This window comes from Leuresthes tenuis, unplaced genomic scaffold (genome assembly GCF_036924035.1).
Source record: "Leuresthes tenuis unplaced genomic scaffold, fLeuTen1.0.hap1 SCAF_9, whole genome shotgun sequence".
Taxonomy (NCBI): domain Eukaryota; kingdom Metazoa; phylum Chordata; class Actinopteri; order Atheriniformes; family Atherinopsidae; genus Leuresthes; species Leuresthes tenuis.
Window position 1 is genome coordinate 22,629,612 of NW_027325363.1, and position 24,543 is coordinate 22,654,154.

Below are 24,543 nucleotides of genomic sequence, written 5' to 3' on the forward strand. Positions count from 1 at the left end.
TTTAATGTCCTAACTGAGAAAAAAGAAATGCTTTGCATTACATACCCAAACTGAATGGTAGAGATGGCTAAGACAGGCTTACTTCCACCATTTTTTCAGTAAGACGCAGACAGTGTAGTCTTAACTTTAAGGGTTAAGAAAATTTATATGAGAAATCCGTAAGGGTTTGGTTGGATTCTTGTTGCAGGGCAGACCTGTGAAGTAAGCCTGCAGGAGTACAGCTGTTCCAACAATGTTCCAAAATAAGCACTTTAGATACTGTGTCCTCAGTGTTCCTGTTATTTTATTTCATGAAAGACATGCCCTGTACATCGTAATGAGATTTTACAATGACAAAGTCACGAAAGTGAAAGCTACAGCCAGAAGCTGCTCACCGCTAACACTCTCCTCGCCTCCTGTTTATTAACATGAATCCCGGTTCAGTCGCCCGCTCCCGTCTGTTGGATTTTAAAAAATATATTGCCCCTTACAGCTAATGGGGAAATCATATAACCAGTCAAAAGGAACGGACATTCTCCTCTGTTTTTCTTCCATTGAAAAATGGCAGTATACTGTTCTTTTCAGCACATTAAATCAGTGTGAGGTATGGGGGAAAACCATGACCACACTGTCTACCAGCTGAAATCTTCTCTGAACAATGACAAGGCGGATAATAAAAGAATCTGTGCAGCATTTTTTTCTTTGAATTTAGTGAGTTTGACGAGACTGCTACTTCCAGTGATTTAAAAAAAGTAATCCCGATACGACCCCTACAGACACCTCTGATTGGCTGATCTGAACGCAGGACGCTGGCTGGTGTGTAGCCACTTTCACTTTGGCTGCCTCGCTCATGTGCCAATTAAAGTGAATTAGAAGCAGCTGCTTCACAGTCTCAGCAACCAAAAATGAAGACGAACAGTTCAGTTATTATTTTGGTGCCATTAATTTCTCTTTCACCTCTTTCTGAAAGTCCGAGCTTTATCAAACATTTAACACCCCTGCCAACGATAATATGGTAATTTGCCATGATGACTTTATGTCTGTTTACATATCAAAAGAGAAATTTGACAATCTTCCTTTCACCATTTATGTTGAAGGTAAGACGCACACGCTAAAAAGATGGACGCGTTAGTTAGACTGAGCTTCGAGGTGCTTCTGGTTGCTACGGTCTTGTTTGTGTTATGCAGATGAACACGGTGGATAATACCAAGCAATTGCTATAGCAGAACTTTGCCACTACTACCTTGTAAACCCATTCGTTTATCATCTTAACAGTCGCTTCCCATGGATGTTTTGTAAAAAGACAAGTGAGCAGATAAGTCTCTAAATCCTGTTGATTCATTTGTCACACAGAATTTACTTTATTGTAATTATTCTTCAACATTATGTTTATTAGAACTACATGACAAGTCTCACGGTCGTCATCATGGCACCTGCAGAAGGGGGTCTACCTGATATTGTCCAACCAATACATCTAACCTGTCAAAGGAAAATGAAAGGTAGAGATTCAGTTTGTGAGCAGTATTATTTTTCCCTATTCTTTGATTCAGTCATTCTTTATGTCCTTTCTACAGAGCCAAATCCATATGCCCTACCAGACATATCAAGATTGTTTTTCTGCAACAAAAATGGTTTCAACATCACCATCCTGAGGAATGCCACAGTCCCACCTTTGAACCTAGAGGCAGCCAGGGTCCCATCCGACCAAAGCCACAACTGCAAACCCCAACAAAGATCCCCGAAGCTGTCACATTCAGCTTTCCATTCACTGACTGTGGAACCCAGTTCATGGTAACTGTGAATACATCACTGATGGATCCTGATGGATGAAGAGTTGTTTACAATTTTAAAAAATTTTGCTTGCAGATTGCAGATGGGAATATTACCTACTGGATCAACATTGAGGTGAAACAACATCCCCATCAAGGAGTCATATTTTGTCCTACTTCATTCCAGTAGGATTATGAAAGTGATTAACTTTTATTCCTTTTTGCATGTGGTTGATATAGCTTTTAGTTACCTTGTTTTCCTTTGTTTCTAGTCTAGCTGTGCAGTGTAGCTTTGCACTGACTCGTATAACCCAAGTAGGCATCAAGGTTCAGCGAAGGGAATCTGAGCACCCATCGACACTGAAGAACAAAGGAATACTAAGGACTGAAATGAGGGGGGGGGATTAAACTGTAGATTATCTTTGCATCTAATCAAGGTGTGCCTTCACTGGTGATAGCCACAGGACTGTTGTGTTGCCAGTCTCCAGTAAGGGCACTGCGTATCCGTACCTTCACAAACGGTTTGTTGTCAAGTTGTTTTCTTTTGTGAGACCTCCAACATTTGAAAACCTGGTATGTAAGAAAATCAATGGTAATGTCACCATTGTGTATGTGCATTTTTTTTTCTGAAGTCTGTCTACTTTCTCTTCTCATCCAGGTGTATTTCCATTGTAATATAGAGATCTGCAAGGGATCAAATTGCTTACAACCTTGTAGCAATGGTAAGTGAAGCTTATTCACACCCTTTGAAACTACTCTTGAGTGATAAATCTACATGAAATGATCTGATTTCTTTTTAGAAATTGTCCGAGGGTGTAGGATATTGTACATGCAAAGACTTAAACATCGTCAGAGGGCAAATGGTGTTGTGCTATGTAAAAAAAACTGACAGTGGTTTCTGTTTTCTTTCAGTGAAGCCTAAACTTAGAATCCCACCACAGATGGGGCAAGATGTTTTCCCCAGGGTAGTCTCAGGTGGACCTCTTCTGTACGTTCTGTGAATCAGACAAACAAAAAAGTGACATCATATGAGACTTTTATGATAAATCATGATTTATTGGAAAAGGTTAAGATCTTTGAATTTGGGTAGTTGGTAACACTAATGATCTGATGTATGTGTGCGATTCCTCACAAGTTGCTTTTTCCAAGTATATCATACAGCTTTCGGGTTTGATGCGTGTTATAAATAATTTTGTTGACCACTGTACAAATTTGAAATGATGCAGATCATTCATTGGTTACTTTTTTTTTCTAAACAAAGAATAATCCGATGAGTATTATTTGCCATATGCATAGATATGTTTCTTTCTTTCTTTTTTTAGATTTCGTGTTGCAAATTTTCTTTGTAAACGCCCCCACGTTAAAACAAACGAACAAATGCTAATAAATTAAAAATAAAATAAAAAAATAGCCGGACTTTTATTTTGGTGGAGATTGGTGTCATGTGGGCACACGTGAACCAATAGCAATCGAGGATGACTTGGTTTACGGAAGTCGTCAAAGCGTGTCTTTTTTTTAAACGAAAAGAAGAATTGGCAAAATACCGAACTGTGTTCCGTGGATTTTAGGTCAGTAATTGTGTTGTCTGTTCGGCTTTTGGCCCTGGTTTCTTTTGGTAAAGTTGTCAGCCATGTCCACATCAACGAGATGGAACCCAAAAGACAACGAACCAAAACATCTGCCGATCTATCGGTACAAAACCAAACTAATTCAGGCAGTCGAAGACAGCACTTTCCTGCTAGTCACTGGTGAGACTGGAAGTGGGAAAACAACACAACTTCCAAAGTACCTGCACGAAGCAGGTAAGCGACCGTTTACTGCCAACTGTATGATATTGAAGAAATTCTACTCTTAGTAAGTAGTAAAAATAATGATGATATGAACAGCTGAGATTCGCATTTCTGCTGTGTAATGTGAATTTGTCAGTTTAACTAAAGCTGCAGCACGGATCTACGTCACTGTGTTATCATTGTATTGTTTGATTGATCTTCTTAGGCTTTTCTAAACATGGTAAAATTGGCGTGACCCAGCCCCGCCGGGTGGCTGCCATCACAGTGGCTCAGAGGGTGGCCCAGGAGATGCGGTGCTCTCTGGGAAGGGAAGTCGGATACCAAGTACGCTTTGATGACTGCACATCACAGGTGAGAGTCAAAAGGTTACTCCTTCCGCAGCAAACGCTGCTCATTTCATGTCCTTTTGTGTTAACATGAAGTTTGTGTATGAGCCAGGACACCGTGGTGAAGTATATGACGGATGGCTGTTTGCTCCGGGAGGTCTTGGCAGATCCTGCGCTCTCTCAGTACAGTGTCGTCATACTGGATGAAGTTCATGAGCGCAGCCTCAACACAGTAAGTCAGAGCTTTTGCCCAATATTATTTGTAGACATGCGTTATGAGCTTACCATCATGCCAAGCCAAAAGCTGTTCTTTCTCCCTAACATTCAACGCGCACGCTGTGTGTTTGCACGTATCACAGGATATTCTCCTGGGTTTACTGAAGAAGGTCTTCTCCAACCCGTCCAAGGCCACTAAAGGACGTTCTTTGCCCCTGAAAGTGGTGGTGATGTCCGCCACCTTGGAATCTGACAAACTCTCAGCTTTTCTTGACAACTGTCCTGTCTTTGCCATTCCCGGGAGGATGTATCCTGTAACCTGTGCGTTCGGCTTTGCTGTTGGACCGAAAGACATAGAAAGCACCGGTTATGTGAAAGAGGTACCTACTGTCCCTTTCTTTATTTGATTTATTTATTTTTAATGCACAACTCTTGAAAATTTTATTTTTATTTTTTTAATCCACTTTTTCCGGCCGCAGGTAGTGAAAGTGGCCCTGGACGTGCACACCAGTGAAATGGCTGGAGATATTCTGGTATTTTTAACAGGCAAGTGATGATGATGGTGGCTGTCCTTTTTCTGGATCACAGTCCAGACTGAAATGTGCCACATTAACTCCCTTGTGTTTGACAGGTCAGTCAGAGATTGAGCGTGCCTGTGACATATTGTTCGAAAAAGCTGAGTCTATAGACTACCGCTATGATGTCGAAGACCAGACTGTGGAGGGAATTCTCATTTTGCCTCTTTATGGATCCATGCCGACTGGTAAATGCCTACAATAGCTGTTGATGCCTGTAGAGTTTCTATGTTGAAATGAAAGACTCAACCTTGTTTGGGATACCTCTTATCTTTTTTTTTTGTTTGTTTGTTTGTTTTATTCCAGATCAACAAAGGCAGATCTTTCAGCCACCCCCCCCAGGAATAAGGAAGTGTGTTGTAGCCACTAACATTGCAGCAACATCTCTCACCATCAATGGCATAAAGTGAGTGAGGCCTGTAATGCTGCTGGTTTAACATGAAACTGACTCTAAATTATAATTTCCTCTACAAAATACACAACGATACTGCTTTTTTTCCCCCCTTCATCTTTCTCTCTCATGTAGGTACATTGTAGACAGCGGCTTTGTGAAGCAGCTCAACCATAACTCAAGGGTGGGCATGGATGTGTTAGAGGTTGTGCCGATTTCAAAGTGAGTCTCGGAAGAGAATCGACGTGCAAAAACAGTCGTTTGTATTTGTTTTGTTTTTTTTAAACTGTCCTGCTTGACACCGCATGCTGTGAAGTCGAATTCGGCAGCAGGGATATAAAATAGATTTCTCTGGGATTTTTTTTTTTTCCGTCAACAGGAGCGAAGCCCAGCAGAGAGCAGGCCGAGCCGGGAGAACCTCTGCCGGCAAATGCTTTCGACTCTATACCAAGGAATTCTGGGAGACGTGCATGCCTGAATATACAGTTCCAGAGATTCAAAGGACAAGTCTGACCTCAGTGATACTCACACTCAAGTGCCTCGGCGTTCATGATGTGATTCGGTACGCCACTTGTTGGTTTTATGTTGTCATGTTTTGAGGTCAAATTCGCACATAATTTATTCTGAAGATCTGACCTCTTTTTAAGGTTTCCTTATCTGGACTGTCCAGAGGAGAGGTTTATTCTAGAGGCACTAAAACAGCTCTACCAGTTCGACGCCATTGACCGGTGAGCGGTCGTTAAACATCAAGCCTCTGGCTTTTCCAAGCAGAAAAGCGGCAGATGAAGTAAGTCTAGAAGTTTCATGAGCTCTCATCTGTCTGGTGTAGGAGAGGAAGAGTGACCCAGCTCGGGGAGCTGATGGTGGAGTTCCCCCTGCACCCAGGCCTCACCAGGGCTTTGCTCAAAGCCTCTTCGCTTGGCTGCCAAGACCTGTTGCTCCCTGTTGCCGCCATGCTGTCTGTGGAGAACATCTTCATCAGGCCAGGTCAGCACTGGAACCTTTTTTAAATATTTCTGACCTTCAAAGTAGGATTCAAACTTTGCTGGGAGGAAAACAAATATTCATTTACAGTTGGATTAGGTAAATCTTTATTTCCAATGGAATTAAGAGTGTTAGTAGCAGCCAGGTGTTGCTAATCAAATGAAATCAAATCAGGTGTGAGCACCTCTATAAAAGCAGAAGTTTTGTTCAGTTCGCTGGTCTGGAGCGTTCAGGTATGTGTTAATGCAATGCCAAGGAGGAAAGACATCAGCAGTGATCTTAGAGAAGCAGCTGTTGCTGCCCATCAATCTGGGAAGACTTATAAGGCCATTTCCAAACATTTTGGAGTACATTGTTCTACAGTGAGAAATTATTTTCACTAGTGGAAGGATTAGGGTTATCCAGCATAAGCCAGTGCCTGCAAAAAACCTGAATGAACCAAAGCAATGTTGCGAGGAAGAGTGGGCTAAAACTCCAATGTGAGCAACTGAAAATACCATCCGCAAATGCTGACTCATGGGGTGTACTTTGTTTTTGGAAATGTGTGATTATAAAGACTTAACTGTTTAGTCCACAAACTGATTTCTTGCTTCCTGCAGGTCAACCTGAGACACAGAAAGAGGCCAGTAAGAAGCACAAAGCGCTGGCCGCGAAGACCGGTGGAATGAACGACTTTGCCACCCTTCTCAATGTGTTTCAGTCATGCAAAGACAGGTAAGTAAAGTAATTGGAGCTGTACAAAAAATGTCAGTTCGGGTCTTTATTTTGTATGAAATATGTGAACCTGTCTTTTGCCCTCTGCAGCGACAGACCGTCAGCATGGTGCAAGGAGAACTGGATCCACTGGAGGGCGCTGAAGTCGGCCTTTAGTGTGGAGACTCAGCTGCGGGAGATCCTGCACCGGCTCCAGCGGGTACCGTGTTTTCATTACTCACTGAAGCGTGCTGTCTGATTGTTTTGCACCGTATTGCTGTCAATGTTACAACTGTAATGGACAATTCCTATGAAGTGTGGTTCTTATTTTTTGTGTGGGGGGGTGGGTCTGTGCTCTTTTCTTTCAGAAGAGAGATTTCCCTGTAGAAACATATGATGGCAATAAAACTGAGCTCTTCAGACGATGCCTTTGCTCAGGATACTTCACCAACGTTGCCAGAAGGTATTGCCTGTTTGACCACAAACACCACGGTCTCTATAAGGCTTCCTGGAATATTTCACAACAGTGAGATTACTTATTGCGAATCAGTCTTCATTTTCTTTCTCAGGTCTTTTGGAAAGGTGTTTTGCACAATGGATGGCCACGGATCTATGGTTCACATCCATCCATCATCATCAGTAAATACATTTTTATATATAGATATTTTTACATTAAAAAAAAAAAAAAATCTCAAAATTCTAACCACAAAAGAAAACAACATGTTCTCTCTAATGAATCCATTGGATGTGATTTTTGTTGCGGCTCTAAGATGTTTGATGAGGAGGCAGAGCTGGACTGGATCATCTTCCATGATGTGCTGGTGACCTCGCGGATGTACATCAGAACGGTGTGCCCCATTCGATATGAGTGGGTGAAGGATTTGTTACCTAAACTCCACGAAGTGGACGTCTATGAACTGAGCAGTGTCGCAAGAGAAGAAGTTACTGATGAGGAGATGACGAAATGGGAAACCAGGGAAGCAGCCAAAAGACGACAAGGTGTTCAGAAGGATATTTTAGATATTTTTTTTAGTAAATGTTATATATGATGCGTGTTCTTTCCCTACTTCCTGGTAGAGAGTCAATGAAGATAAAATGAGGTTCAGCTACATTGTTCTTTATAAGAAGATGAAAGACAGGGTTCTGGCAGATTACTTTGAAATGTGGTTAATATCTCAACACAAATTATATGGCAGCTTGTTTTTTGGTTCTTAAAGTCCCACTTTCGCAACTATTAATCCCTTTTTAAAGAGTCATCTGTGCTCCTCAGAATTGCACCATTTGTAGTTTTTGTGACAAAAACCCTCCTTTGGTGTTAAGATGGCCTCTTCACCTTTTTCTTCATTCAGTGAAGGGGGATCGGGGATCATATTTCTGCCCGCCAGTAGCTGACACTGGCATTCCCTGTTTACTCTGGCTCTGTTTATAGGCGTTGCTCTGTTTAGGACTTCTAACGCGATAATTCAGCCGTAAACATCAGAACCACGAAAATATTCTCAAAACGTGGAATCTAAATTGTACACAATCATGTGGAAGTATCAGTGGTAATGTATTCACGGCCTTCGTATTAATAAGGTCAAATATATTTTTATCTTATGGGTGGCTTTATAGTTGCATACTATAATCTATTGAATTATAAAATAGTGCAATCTGAATACCTTTGACTTTAACTGAAACTGTGCTTTATAACCACCCCCATCCCCCATGTACTTTCTGCTGACTACAGGTTTTCTTTTTTTGATCCAGTCATGTAATCTTTATTATTTGTAATTTGTTATTACCTTGTCCTGATATTCTGTGATCCTGTTCTTATTTTAGAGGTTTCTGCTGAGGATGTTGTGAAGAAGCTGGAAAAGCGAAACAACGAAACCACAGTCAGCGACGCTCGTGCTCGCTACCTGCAACGAAAACAACAAAGACAACAAAGTAAAGCTCTGTGACTGAAGGACTTTTGGCTCTGTGGCTTATGTGTTGTATTACAGAACTTGGCAAATTACATCTTGATAATAAACATGTTTTACACCGACTCTTCTTTATTCCTTCCACTTTGCATGCTGTTTACATCAGTTGAGGGTTTTATGTGTCTTTAACTGAGAGTTGAGTGGAAATCAGGCACGTGGATAAGATAAAATAAGGGGAGTTTATTTAATTGTTCCCTTTTCCGTCTTTAACAGCTTGTGTTAGACAATCTGTGTATAGTTGAGGTGAGGTTAAGGTCACAGCATAGTACTAGATGTACTTTCACACCGACCGTTCAGGTACACTGGACCCTCTGGTGTTGTACGTCACTTCCTATTGTGTGAGTCTGCAGGGCTGTTGTAGTGACAGTCGGAGACGGAGAGCTTCCATGCTAAGCAAACGACTAACCTCATTAAAGCCATAAAAGGGCGGCTTTGAGCTTTCTCGGAGTCTGAAAGTTGTTGTTGTCGTATTTAACTTAACTATTCGCGAGTTTTCAGCTCATTGGACTTTATTCACGGCTCTGCTTGCGTATGCTTCGGTAAACCACCGCCGCAGCTACTGACCAAGCACGCCGCTGCTGCCGCTGGGAGAGAAGAAAACAAGCTTGGTGAGCACTCCGCTAAGCTGTGTGATCATTGACAGAGTTCAATACGCACGAGCCTCGAGTGATTACTGGTGTGAGCATTGAGCAGTGTAGCTCCGAGGCTGTTTCAAGAAGCAACGGCTGGGAATATTTTCGTCTCAGAAGTCGAGGTAAGAATAGCCATAGTAATGAAAACTAGCGCAGGTGGCTAACTGGCATGCTAACTAGATGTTAGCTTGAAATATATTTTGGCTAGCTGCCTTGTTTGATCGTAATGCGCTCGTGGTCAGGGTCCTCACTGCTGTCCTAAGCGCCACTTGCTTCAGCTGCCCGTGTTTGAGGTATAGTAATAATTTATTACGCTTACTCGACGACAGAAAAGCCTTGGACTTGGAAGGTAATGTTTGTTGACTTTGACTAAGCTAGCTACCACACTAACGAAGTGGATGTGTTTACGTTACTGTAGTACAGTGGGCTGCTTGTGATCGAGCTTAGTACAGAACGTCATTTTCAAACGATAAAATCTAATTATTTGTTGTAAGTAAATCTTTCATATGCATTTGTGTGGTATCAGTTGACTTTATTGGGCTTTTCCAGAGTTGCCAAATATAAGTACGAACAACTTTAGGGCTTGATGTAGTTGTTTTTAGGTTTGTGTTTGTGTAGACAAACGGATTACAATAAAGAAGTCGCCCTTCTTATTTATTAACTCGAAAAGCAATTACCTATTATTACTCTGGACTCTAAAGTGATGGAGAACTATGAATGGCCATAAAAAAAGTCTGAAGTCGAGGGAAGCCTTATCTGCTTTTATCTTGGTAAACAAAGTAGTTCAAACAGCCTCTGCGACTGTATGCTCTAAAATATTCAACCTCATGTTCACTGAATTACTCTGAAATTCTGGTGAACCTATTATCTAACATAAGCTGTTGATTCTGGACTGACCCTGAAGCACCAAGGCCTCTCCACAAACTTTCAACAAGAACTGCAGGAAACCACTGCATTTCACTGTGCAGAGCTTTGCAGACATGTTTTTAAAAAATTATAATTTTTTTTTTTACTCCTTTTAAGATCAACGTCATTGATCCCCTCATAATATTCTCAGGGCATCATCAGAGTTTTAAGCTGTAACACCACAGTGTGGAGACCAGGAGCGTGTTGAGGAGGTCTGCATGACACGATTGAAGTGCCCTGACAGGTCATGATGATGAAATGCAGGTTTCAGCAGTTTTTTTTTCTGCAGTTTTGGAGTTGTGTCTGAAGGCAACAACAGAGTGGCTAAGGTGGCACAGAATTTCTGCACACACCTTGCTGTGGTGACAACACTGTTGTGAGATATCGCTTTCATTTCATGACTTCACCTCTTGTCTCATTGGCTGCGTTTTACTTCCCCCGGGCCCTTTGTCTTTTCTCGTTTATTTTTCTGGTTCCTCTGTATCTAGTGTGAAAATGACCTCTGGCTACAGGTTTTGTTCAAAGCGAGGACCTGAATCGGGAGTAGTCGTGCAGCCGTTTAAAAGCTCACACCTCAAAAGTCAGTGGGGAGAAGAAATGAAAGAACAACAATGCACTCGTGTGATATCAGTTATCTGTTATCTAACTACGGGACAGTTTGAGATAGTGAATGTTTATAGCTTCTCTCTTTCGAGCGCTGATGGTCAATGGTTGTAACTGCGTGTCAAAGTGACAAAAGGGTGTACTGAGAGTTGTTTTGGTGTTTTATCTCTCTGACACTTATTAGTTGTTTTGATTTTAACAATATTTCTTTCTCTCCTTTTTTTTTTTTTTTTTTTTTTACAGGTATTACATAATATAGTTTTATTTTTCAACTGAGCCTCAGTTAGGCACTTGACCAATAAGAACAGTTTGCACAATTTCCATCAGCTTGTCTGCAGTCCCCTACCTGCGCAGGCAGCCTTTTGCCCCAGCATGAATGAAGTTAGCGTTGTTCGAGAGGGATGGCTCCATAAGAGAGGTAAGGACCACTTTGTTTTTCTCATCAAAATCCTCATGTTGAGCATTATTTTCTCCCCCATACGGTTGGAAGTTGTATGTCCTGTTTGTGGTTTCCTGATTCAATACCTTTCAGTTCTTAGCCTAATTATGTGTCCAAAGGAGAGCTAAACACGCAGGCATATAGTCGAATATTGAAACAAAGTGTCTGACCTGTCTCGTTTCCAGGTGAGTACATAAAAACGTGGCGTCCTCGTTACTTCATCTTAAAGAGCGACGGCTCCTTTATCGGATACAAAGAGAAGCCTGAGGTGTCCAGTGACCACAGCCTCCCGCCTCTCAACAACTTCTCTGTCGCAGGTAGGCCACCCCTACTGGTTTGCAAGTTTCAAAAAAGTGCCATTTCACACTCATTGTTTCGTATCTTCTGTCATGAGGGCCTTCAGTCCCCCAGTTTTAGCTGATTTGTCTGTGCTTCGTAGAATGCCAGCTGATGAAAACGGAGCGCCCCAAGCCCAATACGTTTGTCATTCGGTGTCTGCAGTGGACTTCGGTGATTGAGCGAACCTTCCATGTAGACACCAACGAGGAAAGGTAAAGGTCCCATATTTTCTGTGTCGTCGAAGTGGCTTAAGAGAAACGCTAAAGCCTTGGACATCTGAAACCCCCCACCACGCTTAATGGCATAACTAGTCTCTCTACACTGAGACTGCGGAAATATAAACATCGGAGAGACTGATATAGAAAGTAAATCTATGCTGAGTCACAGCCCAAAAAAGACCCCTCCCCCCCCCCCCCCCCATTTCCTCCTCCCACCATTATCAGTTACAGTATGGTGTAAATTGCTCTCAGCCATATGCTTTCTTTTTCTTTAGGCAGACATGTTAAAAGTAGTAAACTGAAGAGAGCTCAGTGTTCACCACAGCAGGCTGTTCTTTTTGTAACACATAATTCACATTGGAACACACTGTTACCAATATATACATAAATATATATATACATATATGTATGTATATGAAATAGCCTTAATGTTTGTCAGACTTATCAGCTTTGAAGTGCATTTATAGGGGATGTACAACAATCTGTTCTTAGATGTAGCTCACTTAGAGTGGACATAGTTTTAAAGTTTTAGCGAAATGGGCGAGAATCAGCACAAATATTGACAATATCATTAGGGTAGGGTGTTTTCCTAAAAAGTCTGGAGTTGGGGCTGGTTTGCATAGTCAAGTCTTTAACTTGCTGTAAAGGAAGCGAGGAAAGAAAGACACAAAGTACAAACTTAAACGCAGCGGGCTTAAAGGGCCCATTGTTCCCTACATTTAGTGAAAGCCATTTGGTTCTTAAGAGCAGGAACAACCATCCTGCTCCAGATAGAATTCAGTGCCAGATTAGACCTGATTATTTTCCTCTAACTCAAGCAACCATCATTGAGTTTTGTTGATCTCTGCTCTGCCAAATACCAAATCCCAGAAGCCCCCCTGCTGAATACTGCAGATTATCCTCTAGTCTCTAGCTCTCTAGGCTACCACTTTTTCTTATAGATATACTTTTGGCAATATCTGTATTAAGTTTGTTTAAAAAAACAAACAAAAAAACAGAGGTGTGATATCTAAAAGGGAAACGTTTCAAATTCTTCTGGGATAGATTCTGAGTAGTTTAGACGTGGCATTAGATTTGCTAAAGGTCAGGGTGTGCTTTCTTCTGGGTCAGGGAGGAATGGATGCGATCGATCCAGACTGTAGCGAATAGCCTGAAGAGTCAGCAGCAGGACGAGGAACCCATGGAGATCAAATTTGGCTCACCGAGTGACAGCAGCGGCACAGAAGAGATGGAGATTGCTATGTCCAAATCCCGTACAAAAGTGGTTAGTATTTGCACAAGCAGTGCCTGGCAGCTGAGTGTATGCCATGTTTGTCCAGCTAAGCTCATCTTTATTGAGCAAGTTGTTCAAACTTTAAGCCTCTTTCTCAAAGCTTTTTTTTTTTGGGTAAAGCAACATTAAAATGAAAGAAGGGCAACATTTGTGTGTGTATATATATGTTTTCATTAGCCGAGAGGCTTCTGTTGATGCATAATGATTTTTCTTTTTTTTCTTCTTTTTTTTTTTTGCTCTTTCTCGCTTATTTTCTTCTTTAGTTATCCAGTCTTTATTTAAACAATTGCCTTGGGAGTCTTAAGCATCATCTGCCTCTTGTACATGTTTAACATTTAATAGAGATGTTTTATGAGAGTGTGAAGCCATCGAAGGGATGTTCCTCACCTTTACATCTCACAGACTGTGTGTTTTTAAACGTTAAGCCTCGGACAAGGAGGCACGTGGAACGTGGAACATTTAGCTTTGTCCCGACTGATCTTTGACCTCTGCTCCGACAGACCATGAGTGATTTTGACTACCTGAAGCTGCTGGGCAAAGGGACATTTGGTAAAGTGATCTTGGTGAGGGAGAAAGCCACAGGGATGTACTATGCCATGAAAATCCTCCGCAAAGAAGTCATCATTGCCAAAGTTAGTGCTGTCGCATCACACTAAACACCTTTACTTGTAACTGTTTTGTAGCAATCTTACCAGCTTCACATTAGTATGTGGTTTTCCTCTTGCTGCATGTACTGCATTTGTGTGTTTGCACTTGCAGGATGAGGTTGCACACACAGTTACAGAGAGCAGAGTGCTCCAAAACACACGGCATCCCTTTCTAACGGTAGGTCAGCTTTTCTTGTCTTTCCTTTTTTTGATATAACAGGCGATTTGACTTCAATTGTCTTCAATTCTCCCTTCCTCCACAGACACTAAAATATGCATTTCAAACACACGACCGTCTATGCTTCGTGATGGAGTATGCAAATGGAGGAGAAGTAAGTGTTCCCTTTTGTCATCTGGCCTGCAGGTGTGTTGTCATATCTGTTTGTTACTTTTTGAGAAATGGCTCATTTGAAACAGCAGAAATGTAAGTTGCACGTTTTGAAAACGAAGACAGTGCTGCGCAAATGTCTTAACTCCCCTCCCCATTTCTTTTCTTCTGTCTTTTTTTAAATTCTCGCAGCTCTTCTTCCACTTATCCCGGGACAGAGTATTCACAGAAGATAGGGCACGATTCTATGGTGCAGAAATAGTGTCAGCACTGGAGTATCTACACTCACGCAATGTAGTTTACAGGGACTTAAAGGTAAGTTCTGTCCTGCTGTCGTGCCGTAGCAGTCATTTAGAGGAAGTAATCGAACAAGCTCAGCAGTCGTAAGGCATCTGATCAGAGCTGAAGTCATTTGCTGCGATACTGCTGAGAGTAATAAAGACAACGGTGTTTAAGACAGAAAAGAAAAAAAAAACTAATGAGAAACAACATCTAAAACCAGTTTTCAGCTCTTAAACTTTCAATTATTTAAGTTGCAGCCATTGGTGCCTTCCGTGATATCTTTGACTGTAATTTGACCCCCCCCCCCCCCCCCCCCCCCCCCCCCAGCTTGAGAACCTCATGTTGGACAAAGACGGCCACATAAAGATAACAGACTTTGGGCTGTGCAAAGAGGGGATCACAGACGGAGCTACCATGAAAACCTTCTGTGGAACCCCGGAGTACCTCGCACCAGAGGTAAGTCCATGTTGAGCGTGGACATCAGTTTGTTTTGCAGTCGGTAAGCGTGAGACTAGCTTTAATGGGCTGGTAGGTTTACGTCAATATTCAAGTGTTTTTTTTAAAGAAAGAGTTGCTGCTTTGGACACTGCGATTAAATTAAAAAAAAAAGATCTGGCTGTAAGAAAATGCTAAATGACCATCAATGGTTAAATAATTTGATGAGAAATTACATAAAGTGGTTTCTTAACCAACGAGAAGAAGCAGTTTAAGGCAGGTGCTACATACTGTTTATTTGGTTTCATGTGGTGAGGGAATGCTTTGAAGGTTGTGTCCTGTCTTTTGTGACTGAGAAAAGGTTGATTGCTATTTAGCAGTGACTGCCCTGTTGTTTTATCTCACAAACCTTCTGACTTTCCTTTCTGTAAGGTGCTGGAGGACAACGACTATGGAAGGGCTGTGGACTGGTGGGGATTGGGAGTGGTGATGTATGAGATGATGTGTGGTCGGCTGCCGTTCTACAACCAGGACCACGAGCGCCTGTTTGAGCTCATCCTCATGGAGGAGATCCGCTTCCCCAAGAACCTGGCCCCAGAGGCCAAGGCCCTGCTGGCAGGCCTGCTTAAAAAGGATCCCAAACAAAGGTCTGTGTGGCGCTTCTCCGTCATGTTAAGTACGAGTTAAATATTAGCACAAGAATATACACAGTTGTCCCGTAACATTCTACAATAATCCAGATACTGCTTAAGATGAGATTATTTGGAAAAGCTGTGTTAGTGCAGCTATATGAAAGGCTGATTTCTCTGTGCTTCGGACAGTATCGGGTGCAACAGGTAACAGATTTTTAAGGTGGATGTTGGCATCTTATAGTTTAAAAATACACAAAAACAACATGAACTCATGTTCATTGTTGAAATGTGTTTTCTGGCACATCTATGTTCTGGAGACGGAGCAGAACAGCGAGAGAAAACGTTCCTTTCTGGGAATCAAGACCGTGACTGTTGCACTTGATTAGTTTTCTGAGTCTTTATCTGTGCTCTGAGGCGCCTCGTGTTCAGCTAAAGAAAAAATAGTAACCGTGTTATTGGAGCCTGTGTTCCTTCTTGATTAGTTTTGGTTCAAGGTAATGGCCTCCGATGGTGACATAATTGATTGTTGTTTTGGTCAAAGCCCTGCGTTTCTGGTAATTGCAGAACTGCTAATATTAGCACATTGGGCTCTGCCTGCAGGCTGACTAACACATGTAGCTGCAGGCGGAAGGAAATTAACAACACGTTTGACAAGAAACAGGAGAATATAAGGAAGTGGATAACAACTTGAAATGAGCTTGTTGTGTGTTTACATAGATGGTTATGACAGTAATTTTGTACCGTTTGTAGGCTCGGAGGAGGACCAGACGATGCCAAAGATGTGATGACCCACAAGTTCTTCACCTCCATCAACTGGCAGGATGTGATGGACAAAAAGGTGAGAGGCGTGGACGGAAACAAGGGACGTGGCTTTTAAAAGAAGATGAGCTGTCAGTGAAATGATTTAATTTCCTCCCTCGTTTCAGCTTATTCCTCCCTTCAAGCCCCAGGTGACATCAGAGACAGACACCCGTTACTTTGATGACGAGTTCACAGCAGAAACGATCACATTAACTCCTCCAGACAAGTGTAAGTAAATTTACACCCGTGCAGCTTATGTTTGTGCTTAGCTTCAGTGGTTTTTTTTGTATGTTTGTTTTTTGTTCTTTTTTCCTGAAGAGCTACGATCTTTGACATCTGTTTTCATCTTCACTATGTGTTTGTCTCTTTCCCTTTGTGTACACTCCAGATGACAGTTTAGATGCAGAGGACTCAGATCAGCGTACACACTTCCCTCAGTTCTCCTACTCTGCCAGCATACGGGAATGATCACTCAGACTTATGAACAAGCAGGCAGGCTGGCACACAATCACAATCCCACATACACACTTGCACTGCTGAGGAATTTGAACGACACAAAACAAAAAGTGGCACAAGACACATTATCATTCTGTCTTTAACACACACACACACGGCAAATCAGACAAGACACTGATAATAGAATAGGAAATGAACACAAACCATGAATGACTGACCTCAGCGAGTTTGTGTGGATAGACTGGCAGCTTTGTCTCTGTACGTCCTCTCAGGGTTGACTTTAGGCTTCCCTGTTGGACCTCTGCTGCACTACACTGGGCACCACATCAAAGCCTTTACACTTTGAAAACCAGGTTATGCCAGCAAGTACCACCTCTTTACCAGCTGTACCCATGCTTGACACACACACACACACACACACACACACACGGACACCAAACACCCCACACATAGACTGCATATACATAAAGTAAACAAACTTGATAGAATTTTGAAAAGTATAATCAGAATCGAAAATATTTGGGGGAGAAAAGGACAAATTTTTATGACATCAGTTGTTACGGTTTTAAATGTAAAGCCATATTTCAGCTTTTTTTTTTTTTTTTTTTTTTGTGATTTAAAAAAATATATACAAGTGCTCTTTTTGGAACTTGCTGTTACAAATCAAGCGTGGGATTTTCCCACAGAAGCGGGGACACGAGGACGAGGGATAAGGCGAGGAGAGTTGCCATTACTGTGTTTGCACTGCACCAGTGTACATGCGAATGGACAAGAGGACATGAATGTATGCGTGCGTGCAGAGTGTGGGAGAGAATGAATGAACAACCATTTTGATTCTTTAGCCATCCATTTGTGTCTATTTTTATGCACGTTTTTAAACAATGAAACTTTGCTGGAATATCGACAACAGAGGACACTACACGGCACACTCAGTGGGCGATCGTTTTGTTTTTTGTTTTTCCAAGCAGGCGTGTAATTTATGATCGCTGTAACGTAACCGGCTTGCCGCTGAATTGACTGAGTCGGGATTACAAATAAAGATCTGCCGTGTGGCTAACCTTTACTGTAGAAGCTGCATTCGTTTAACTCGCGGTGACGCTTTGAAAGTTCAGGTTGCTGCGTTCAATCTGCAAGAGCCCGACTGGCCGCTGGTTGGATGCATAAAGGAGGTCCAGGCCATTCTTATCGTGTGTCAAAGATGGTGGAAAAAGACTTTAGATCGCAGTCCCCCCCCACCCAACCTGTCCAGAGAGATCTCACTCCCTAGCTGAAGAGTCAGGCAACAATCTCTTTCCTTTCCTTTCTTTTCTTTTCTTTTTTTTAAACTATCATTGCAAGTTTTTTTTTTTTTTTTAAATATGTTTAAGATGAACTTTTGATTGTCCCCATATTTAAATAATGACAAGAGTCCAGTAGTTGGTAAGAGGCCAAAATAAAAGAAGAATGACTTTTTGGACATTTTTTTCACTTATATGATTCCGCATTTTGATGTTCAGAGTCTGATTTGTATTTTTTTTTTTTAAAAAGATGTGTGGAAGCACTCGAACGCATGCAGTTCTATGTCTGAAGCTGCAGGTTTGCAGTTGGTCTGAAGGCTGCGTGAGCTGTTGGCGCAGCCTTCGGTCTGCAGTGCTCATACAAAAAGCATCCGCTGTATTAATAAGTTGAGATGAAAACGTACTTTGAGTCATGGCAGCTCACGATGGAGAGAAGCCACGGACAGCATATTGGAAAAAGTGCTCAAACTGATGTGCATTGAAGCGTGTTATATTCCATAATGCTGGAAGAGATGTTGGTTGCTTAACTAAAGGAACATCAAAACCATCCTGTATGTCATTGTTTTATTGTTTTGTTTTTGTTGAATTTCCACCTTTTCTTTTGTCCATCTATTTCTCAAATTTTGGAAGACACATTGTCCTGTTTAAGTATACATTATATAAAATATATATATTAAAAAAGTTTTGTAAACTGTTTCCTTCACTTTTTTTTTTCCATTCCAAAGGGGAGGGGGGGGGGGTTCCCACGTGAGGACTGCTTCTCTAGTTATGAGCGTGGCCAAAAGTCTGCATATTAGCCACAATAATTAGGCTTATGTTGGATAAGTTATTCTTAAAACTACAGGCGTGTTTGCCTCCATTTTGTTGGAATACCTTAACGTTGAGCTTATTAAGAAATGGTTTGGTTTCGCGCTAATATTTCACCAAGGGGGGGTCAAGAGATAAATGTATTCAGCTAACAGTAATTAAATTGAAACTTTGCTATTGTTTCTACCATAGTCTGCAGAGCATTGACTGATCTGGTGTTTGTGCGAAGGCAGGTCAGCATTCACGTGGGATATCCCTCTTGTCACGTCTTTATGTTTTATTTTTCCAAGTTTGTGTGTGTGAAAGGGTGCCTGCGAGATGTGTGCGCGTCAGTGGTGATTTCTATGTAAAGAAGGAAAAAAAAAAAAGCAGCTGGATTCTGACTCGGCAGTGAGCACGAGGTAGCTTCGGTTTCCTGCTGATGATAATGGCTTTGATTTACACCTCGCAACTCCAGCACCTCTTCTCACTGGCTCAGGCGCAACCATCATTCTCTGTCCTGGAGTCTTTGGCTTTGGAAGCGGCGGAACCGTTGCACTGATGGGACTCCGCTGTGGATTTGCCTTCATTGCTCTCATGGCCACAAGGGGGTGCTGCCGGACCCTGTTTTTAATGTTTGGTTGTCGATTTATTTTTGGGTCGTGAAGCCATACACTGAACCTCGCTGCTGGCCACGCTTTAAGCAACGCTTCACACCTAAACATGCAAGTTCATACCCCTGACCTCTGCTGTAGGCGTACACTGGCACAACAAGTGCCTCTTCATTATTGTGTAAATACCAAAAAAAGAAGAAGCTTGATGGTGAATGCAGCATCAGTAGAAAGGGGAGGCCTGCAGCTTTCCAGTCTTTGATTTGCAGCTTTACTACTGTTACCTTGCTTCTCTGTATATCTGAATGTGATCAACAGCCAGGAATGTCTTACCTGATGCTGGTGTTACAGAGAAATTCTTTTTTTTAATTATTATTATCATCATAATTTGCTTGCTTCTGTTAGATGAGGCGCAATTGGGGGTGGGGTGGGGGGTGTAAAGGGGAGGACTTAGCAGGCATTTCAGCCTCCCCTTTTGCAAGACTTTACAATGTAACGGGTTAAACCTGCTACAGAATGGTAGCTAACGACATTTGCAACTATAATGTGCCAGTAAACATTTTTACTGAATAAACCTGGTGTTTCTGTGTCTTTCATGCGCTGATTTTACATTGTGCGACACCTGCATGCTACTGTTTCCTCACTTGATATCTTAATGGACAAGAAGTTTATCTTGTACATTTTTACTGAGGTTTTCACAGCAAGTTTTAAAGTACAAACCCATATTTAATTATTTAACATTTTCTATCCTGCCAAGTTACACACACATATATCATTTGATAACAGGCTGTTGAACGTCAAGATTTGCAAACGTCTGATTTTATTCCACCGAAAAAGGGGGGTGTAAAAACATTTCTGCGGTTGTTTACGAAACGTTAAATGATTAAAAAAGTAGCGTTTCAGATTTATTCAGACGAGAGTGGACAAAGTGCTCCCGCCATATAAAAAGGGATGTTTGGTGATTTGTTAATTTCGTCGACTGTGGGCAGCCATTTAACATTATACAGCTACTCAATTTTTAAAAAATATATATATTATTCAATATCTTATGTTTTTTTTTTAAGAATAAAGATTCTGAGTCAATTTCAGCTAATATTACGAAGAGGGAGAGCCTTTATGTCAGCTTTGTCACTGACAGCCTCAGGACATTGAGCGGAAATTGACCGTTTCTACCCCAAGTGTCGACCGGAAGTTCTAACCTGTCCGCCTTGACACCGGTAAACCCCCCCCCAATCAGAGCCCACCAGCTGTCTTTATTAGCGTCATATCGGGCAGCATGACTCCTCTCTCCGCGTCAGACCTCCGCCGACACCCGTGGATAAGTAGCTGCAGCGGCCCGGCACGGGAACTCTGTCTCCGGCTGTGACCATGGCCAAGACTGGGTTCTGCGACTCCAAGCCTCTGCTGGACTTACACAAGAAGGTGAGCTCTGTGTGCGCTACAGACCCAGTCTTCATCACCTCTGACAAAGTTGATTTATCAAGTGTTTATTCAAGTCCTGCTTCTTTTTATTTATTTGTTTTCTTCCTTCTTTCCTTGACCCTACGTTTTGTTCATTGTCCAGATTAATTATTGACAGCTGCCAGTCTTGGCCAGGACCCTCACTGCAGAGATTTTGAATCTCAAAGAGTTCCAATTTTCCTGGTTAAATAAAAGTGATGAATGACAGGAAAAGCGTAGAGTGATCTGACAAGAATGGAAATAATATCTCAATCAGTTTTCATTCCATTTTGTGATAAACTGCTAATCTTTTTAAAATTCTTATGAGTGCTCTGTACACAGGATCTTTTTTTTTTCTCATGCTCTCAGGAGAAGCCTGCTCCAGTTTTGTTGCAAAAGTTTAATTCTCACACCGTGATCCCAGGTGCCGGCAGTCCCTGATTGATAAGGTTGCCAAAGCAACACCTTGAGAGGTGTAAATGAACCACTGTTTTAGCAAAGAAATGTTCTGCAATGAAGAATGATAATAAGGAAAAAGGTTGGGTAGATATTTAAGTGTCCAGAATCTTCAAATTATATGCATAGAGATGCTTTGTTGTCCCTACAGGCGGATGAGAGGAGAGTCCCATTAAGAACTTGGGCTAACACCTGTGGACCTGTAGATCGCAGGCAGCCTGCAGAAATCGAGGAGTCCACAATGGCAGCGGTTAAAATGGAACCAGAACGCAGATGGGTAATGCCTTATGTCCTGTTTGCTACCTTTGCCTTAAACCAGCTGCAGGATTTGTCACGTCAGCTCCTGTATTACATTTTCAAACTTGCTACTCCACGCCGATGAGCAGTCAGAAGAATACTGAAGCGTGGGAACTTATGTATAAGTTGTTCACTGCAGGAGAGGAGGCCATCTACGCAAACCAGTGAAAGCATCATCATGGGATTCCATGAGGACAGTAGCATGTGCTCTTCTGGGAGTGTTGTTGGTAAGTTTTTCAAACATCCTTTAGCTTCAGATTGGTGATTGATTAAAGGGAAAAACCCATAATGGGGTCACTGTATCGATATGAATGAATTGAAGCACATTGTTGCAGGATTTTAGTTCCATCATTAATGGGGCAAGAGATCTCTGCATGGTTTGAACAAGAAAATATGGGAATTAAGAGCTATGGTTTTTGAGTTGCAACACCTTAACCTAATATAAATCTCCGGTGGAGATATAAGGTCTTATACAATCTAAATCGTAGATAGTTTGTTGGTGTTCCCTTTAATTTGTCACCTTTTTTTTTCCTTCCTAAATGCTTATAGAACCAGTGTAGGACAAATGGGGAAACTGCTAAATAAGTTGCCAGTACTCGTAAGATGAGCTGACTTTATAATTTTGTTAAATGCAAGCAAAAATGATCTGCCCGTGTCTCTGTATCCTCTTGTCCTCCTTTTGCATCCTGAGCAGCAGTAGAATGTGTGGAGAAGGCTGTGCTCCTTTACCCTCATGGGCTGCAGGGGCTTCACAGCCTACAGGCTCTGGTTCCCAGCTTACTACGGCATGAAGTGGAGACGGCACTCGAGAAACTGGACCTAATTTTGGACCGAGCCTACGCCTGGGACTTGTTCTTGGACATGATGGTAAGAATCTAAACTGCTTTGTGTCTTAAATCCGAGATGGAATAATCCCTAAAGTGGTCTGTATGGAGGCACAGCCGAGAGGACTGGCACGAACCTTTTTGTGTAGTGCCAACCCCCTTTTGTTTCCACCCTGTAGAGAAGTCAAACATGGAACTCTTTCCCCAATGCCGACCTCCCTCGGCATTTCACAGATGCCACTCGAGCTGTGCTGGTGGACTGGATCATTCAAGTTCATGTGAGTAACAAAACTTTTCAAAAGACTCTTAATCAAGACAAAATTGTTGTCAAAATTAAAACTCTTAAGTTGGAGAATTAGAAGACGTGCAACGAGCAAATGAACACATCAGTTACAGCAAGTTGGCCTTCATCGACATCTTTAGGATCTACCTCACAACTGCGATTCCATACAGCCGATGGTAGATGCATAACTTGCGCTAAAGTCTTAATAGTAGCTTTGATCTTGAGACTCAGACATGTCATTAAACTAATTCATCAAAAGTGAAACAAAGACTTTAAACTGAGTTTAAGGCCTTACTTTGTTACCCGTAAGTCTCTGTTAAAGTCGAATATCAAATTTGTGACCAGGAGTTGATGCATTTCCAAGAAGAAACCCTCTATCTGGCCATACACCTCCTCAACCGCTCCCTGCGACAGCTGAAGGTGACTACAGCCAACCTGCAGCTCCTCGGTATGGTTTGCCTCTTCCTTGCAGCAAAGAAAGAAGAGAGCCTCCTCCCGGAGGTGCGCTGACTTTATACTTCCCCAGATATAAAGCTCCAGTAGGCCAACGTATGCTAGTTTAGTCATTTGTGTCTTTTCTTGAAAAATAAGATTTTACCCTGTTCTTGTCCCAGGTGTCTGGACTCTGCAGCTTGATGGACAACACCTACACTAAGAATCAGCTGCTGCGAATGGAACGCAAAGTCCTCTGTGCGCTCAAGTTTGATCTGTCCTACTGTCCCTCGCTGCATTTCCTCCTCCTCTTTGCCTCTGTTGCCCGATGCAGTGCTATGGTAGATCCTTACTGTATGCTCTCAGTCCAGTTACTGAGTCAGAAACAAGTCTGAAGCATCATCCGTCCTGCCCTCTGTGCTTCTAGATGGTTTGGATGGCTCGTTACCTGCTGGAGTTGTCTCTCCTCGAGTGCCAGTGCGTGGTGTTTCTACCTTTGCAGCTGGCTGGAGCGGCCCTCTGCTTGGCCCGCCAAGTCCTACAGGAGCCTCTGACAGCAGAGGGGGAGGCTGCCTGGTGTCTGGCCTCCAGCATCCATGTTGGCAGGTGGGTGGCTTGTTTAGATGTTCTTTTTTTTTTTTATCCATCCTGTGTGATAGTGTTACCCATGTTTTTTTTATTTTTTAAGTAGTCAACACTGGTATATGAATGCTTTGATTTTCAGTGAGACGACTCTGCTGAGGATCATGCATATTCTAGCCAAGGCTGCCAGGGCTCACACCCGGGAGACCTGTGCCACTTTTATTAAATTCTCCTCTCCAGAGACGATGCATGTCAGCAGACACCCGGGTCTGAAGAATGCTGCAGGTCTGCTCAGTGTTTGCTCTTGACATGCCTGACTCAAAGGAATTGAATTATATCCATAAGCTTCAAGGTAAAGGGTACTGGACTAAGTATCACTTAAGGACTTGATTTCTGTGATCCAGGCTTCTGGATCCTCAGGAGTTGCCAAGTAAATGGGTCAGAAAAAAGTGAGATTTGATGCGTGGATGTTGACAGATGCAAGCAGTTTGTATGTGTGTGATTTTTGGGCGAATGCAGTGGTGAACTTGTTTTATGATCTTAACTTGCAGCTGATTTAGAAAATTGTTCCGTTGTATGCTTGTCTCGTCTTTTGTAGCGTACGTGGGCTGTCTTTCAACATATTTGAGGAAGTTTTAATGTAAAAATAAAGCGTCTGCTGCAGAGTGTTGAGATGCGGCTGTCTTTATTTTCAATAAATTTAGGAGTTGTCTTTATTTCAGCAAGTCTAGGAGACTTTATGGGGAAAACAGAGCCACCATGTGACAGCATGACTGCTTTAACAATGACTGGGAACCCACAGAAGGCGAAGAACACACTGCAGGGCTTTACTTGTGGCCATTTTACCACAACAATTTGATGTTTCGAGCTTTACACGTCT

The 24,543-nt window shown here is 42.1% G+C and overlaps 4 protein-coding genes across 7 annotated transcripts in view; all 4 read left to right on the top strand.

The window, feature by feature from the left end:
• The window catches only part of gdpd5b (glycerophosphodiester phosphodiesterase domain containing 5b), a 112,262-nt gene extending 104,860 nt beyond the window's left edge, over nucleotides 1-7,402 (top strand). Inside the window, exon 19 of one of the 2 annotated variants that reach the window (XM_072392878.1) lies at nucleotides 7,385-7,402. The gene's annotated coding sequence lies outside the window, so the exon portion shown is untranslated. The remainder of the gene's footprint in view (nucleotides 1-7,384) is intronic. The other variant, XM_072392879.1, reaches the window with a different exon arrangement.
• dhx40 (DEAH (Asp-Glu-Ala-His) box polypeptide 40) lies at nucleotides 3,264-8,749 on the top strand. Its single transcript, XM_072392872.1, has 17 exons — nucleotides 3,264-3,550; nucleotides 3,744-3,889; nucleotides 3,977-4,096; nucleotides 4,224-4,460; nucleotides 4,560-4,626; nucleotides 4,712-4,843; nucleotides 4,962-5,061; nucleotides 5,182-5,268; nucleotides 5,426-5,608; nucleotides 5,694-5,774; nucleotides 5,876-6,033; nucleotides 6,630-6,744; nucleotides 6,835-6,943; nucleotides 7,092-7,186; nucleotides 7,293-7,362; nucleotides 7,494-7,722; nucleotides 8,542-8,749. Exons 1-17 carry the CDS (start codon nucleotides 3,379-3,381, stop codon nucleotides 8,661-8,663), a joined length of 2,223 nt encoding a protein of 740 aa, XP_072248973.1. The 5' UTR covers nucleotides 3,264-3,378; the 3' UTR covers nucleotides 8,664-8,749.
• A 278-nt stretch (nucleotides 8,750-9,027) lies between these two features.
• On the top strand, nucleotides 9,028-19,923 carry akt2 (v-akt murine thymoma viral oncogene homolog 2). 3 transcript variants are annotated; one of them, XM_072392882.1, is made up of 14 exons: nucleotides 9,028-9,438; nucleotides 11,069-11,243; nucleotides 11,450-11,581; nucleotides 11,704-11,815; nucleotides 12,932-13,085; nucleotides 13,595-13,726; nucleotides 13,854-13,919; nucleotides 14,005-14,073; nucleotides 14,262-14,384; nucleotides 14,679-14,807; nucleotides 15,219-15,433; nucleotides 16,169-16,256; nucleotides 16,345-16,447; nucleotides 16,608-19,923. In XM_072392882.1, the coding sequence occupies exons 2-14, from the start codon at nucleotides 11,198-11,200 to the stop codon at nucleotides 16,685-16,687; spliced, it is 1,449 nt and encodes a 482-aa protein (XP_072248983.1). In that variant the 5' UTR covers nucleotides 9,028-9,438; nucleotides 11,069-11,197; the 3' UTR covers nucleotides 16,688-19,923. The 3 variants fall into 3 exon arrangements, with proteins under 3 accessions (XP_072248983.1, XP_072248985.1, XP_072248984.1); XM_072392884.1 differs by lacking the exon at nucleotides 9,028-9,438 and adding an exon at nucleotides 9,476-9,665; XM_072392883.1 differs by lacking the exon at nucleotides 9,028-9,438 and having other exon boundaries at nucleotides 10,326-11,243.
• A 653-nt stretch (nucleotides 19,924-20,576) lies between these two features.
• On the top strand, nucleotides 20,577-24,326 carry ccnp (cyclin P). Its single transcript, XM_072391767.1, has 9 exons — nucleotides 20,577-20,771; nucleotides 21,397-21,522; nucleotides 21,682-21,769; nucleotides 22,237-22,409; nucleotides 22,546-22,644; nucleotides 22,995-23,150; nucleotides 23,264-23,422; nucleotides 23,509-23,687; nucleotides 23,806-24,326. Exons 1-9 carry the CDS (start codon nucleotides 20,718-20,720, stop codon nucleotides 23,969-23,971), a joined length of 1,200 nt encoding a protein of 399 aa, XP_072247868.1. The 5' UTR covers nucleotides 20,577-20,717; the 3' UTR covers nucleotides 23,972-24,326.
• The last annotated feature ends 217 nt before the right edge of the window (nucleotides 24,327-24,543 follow it).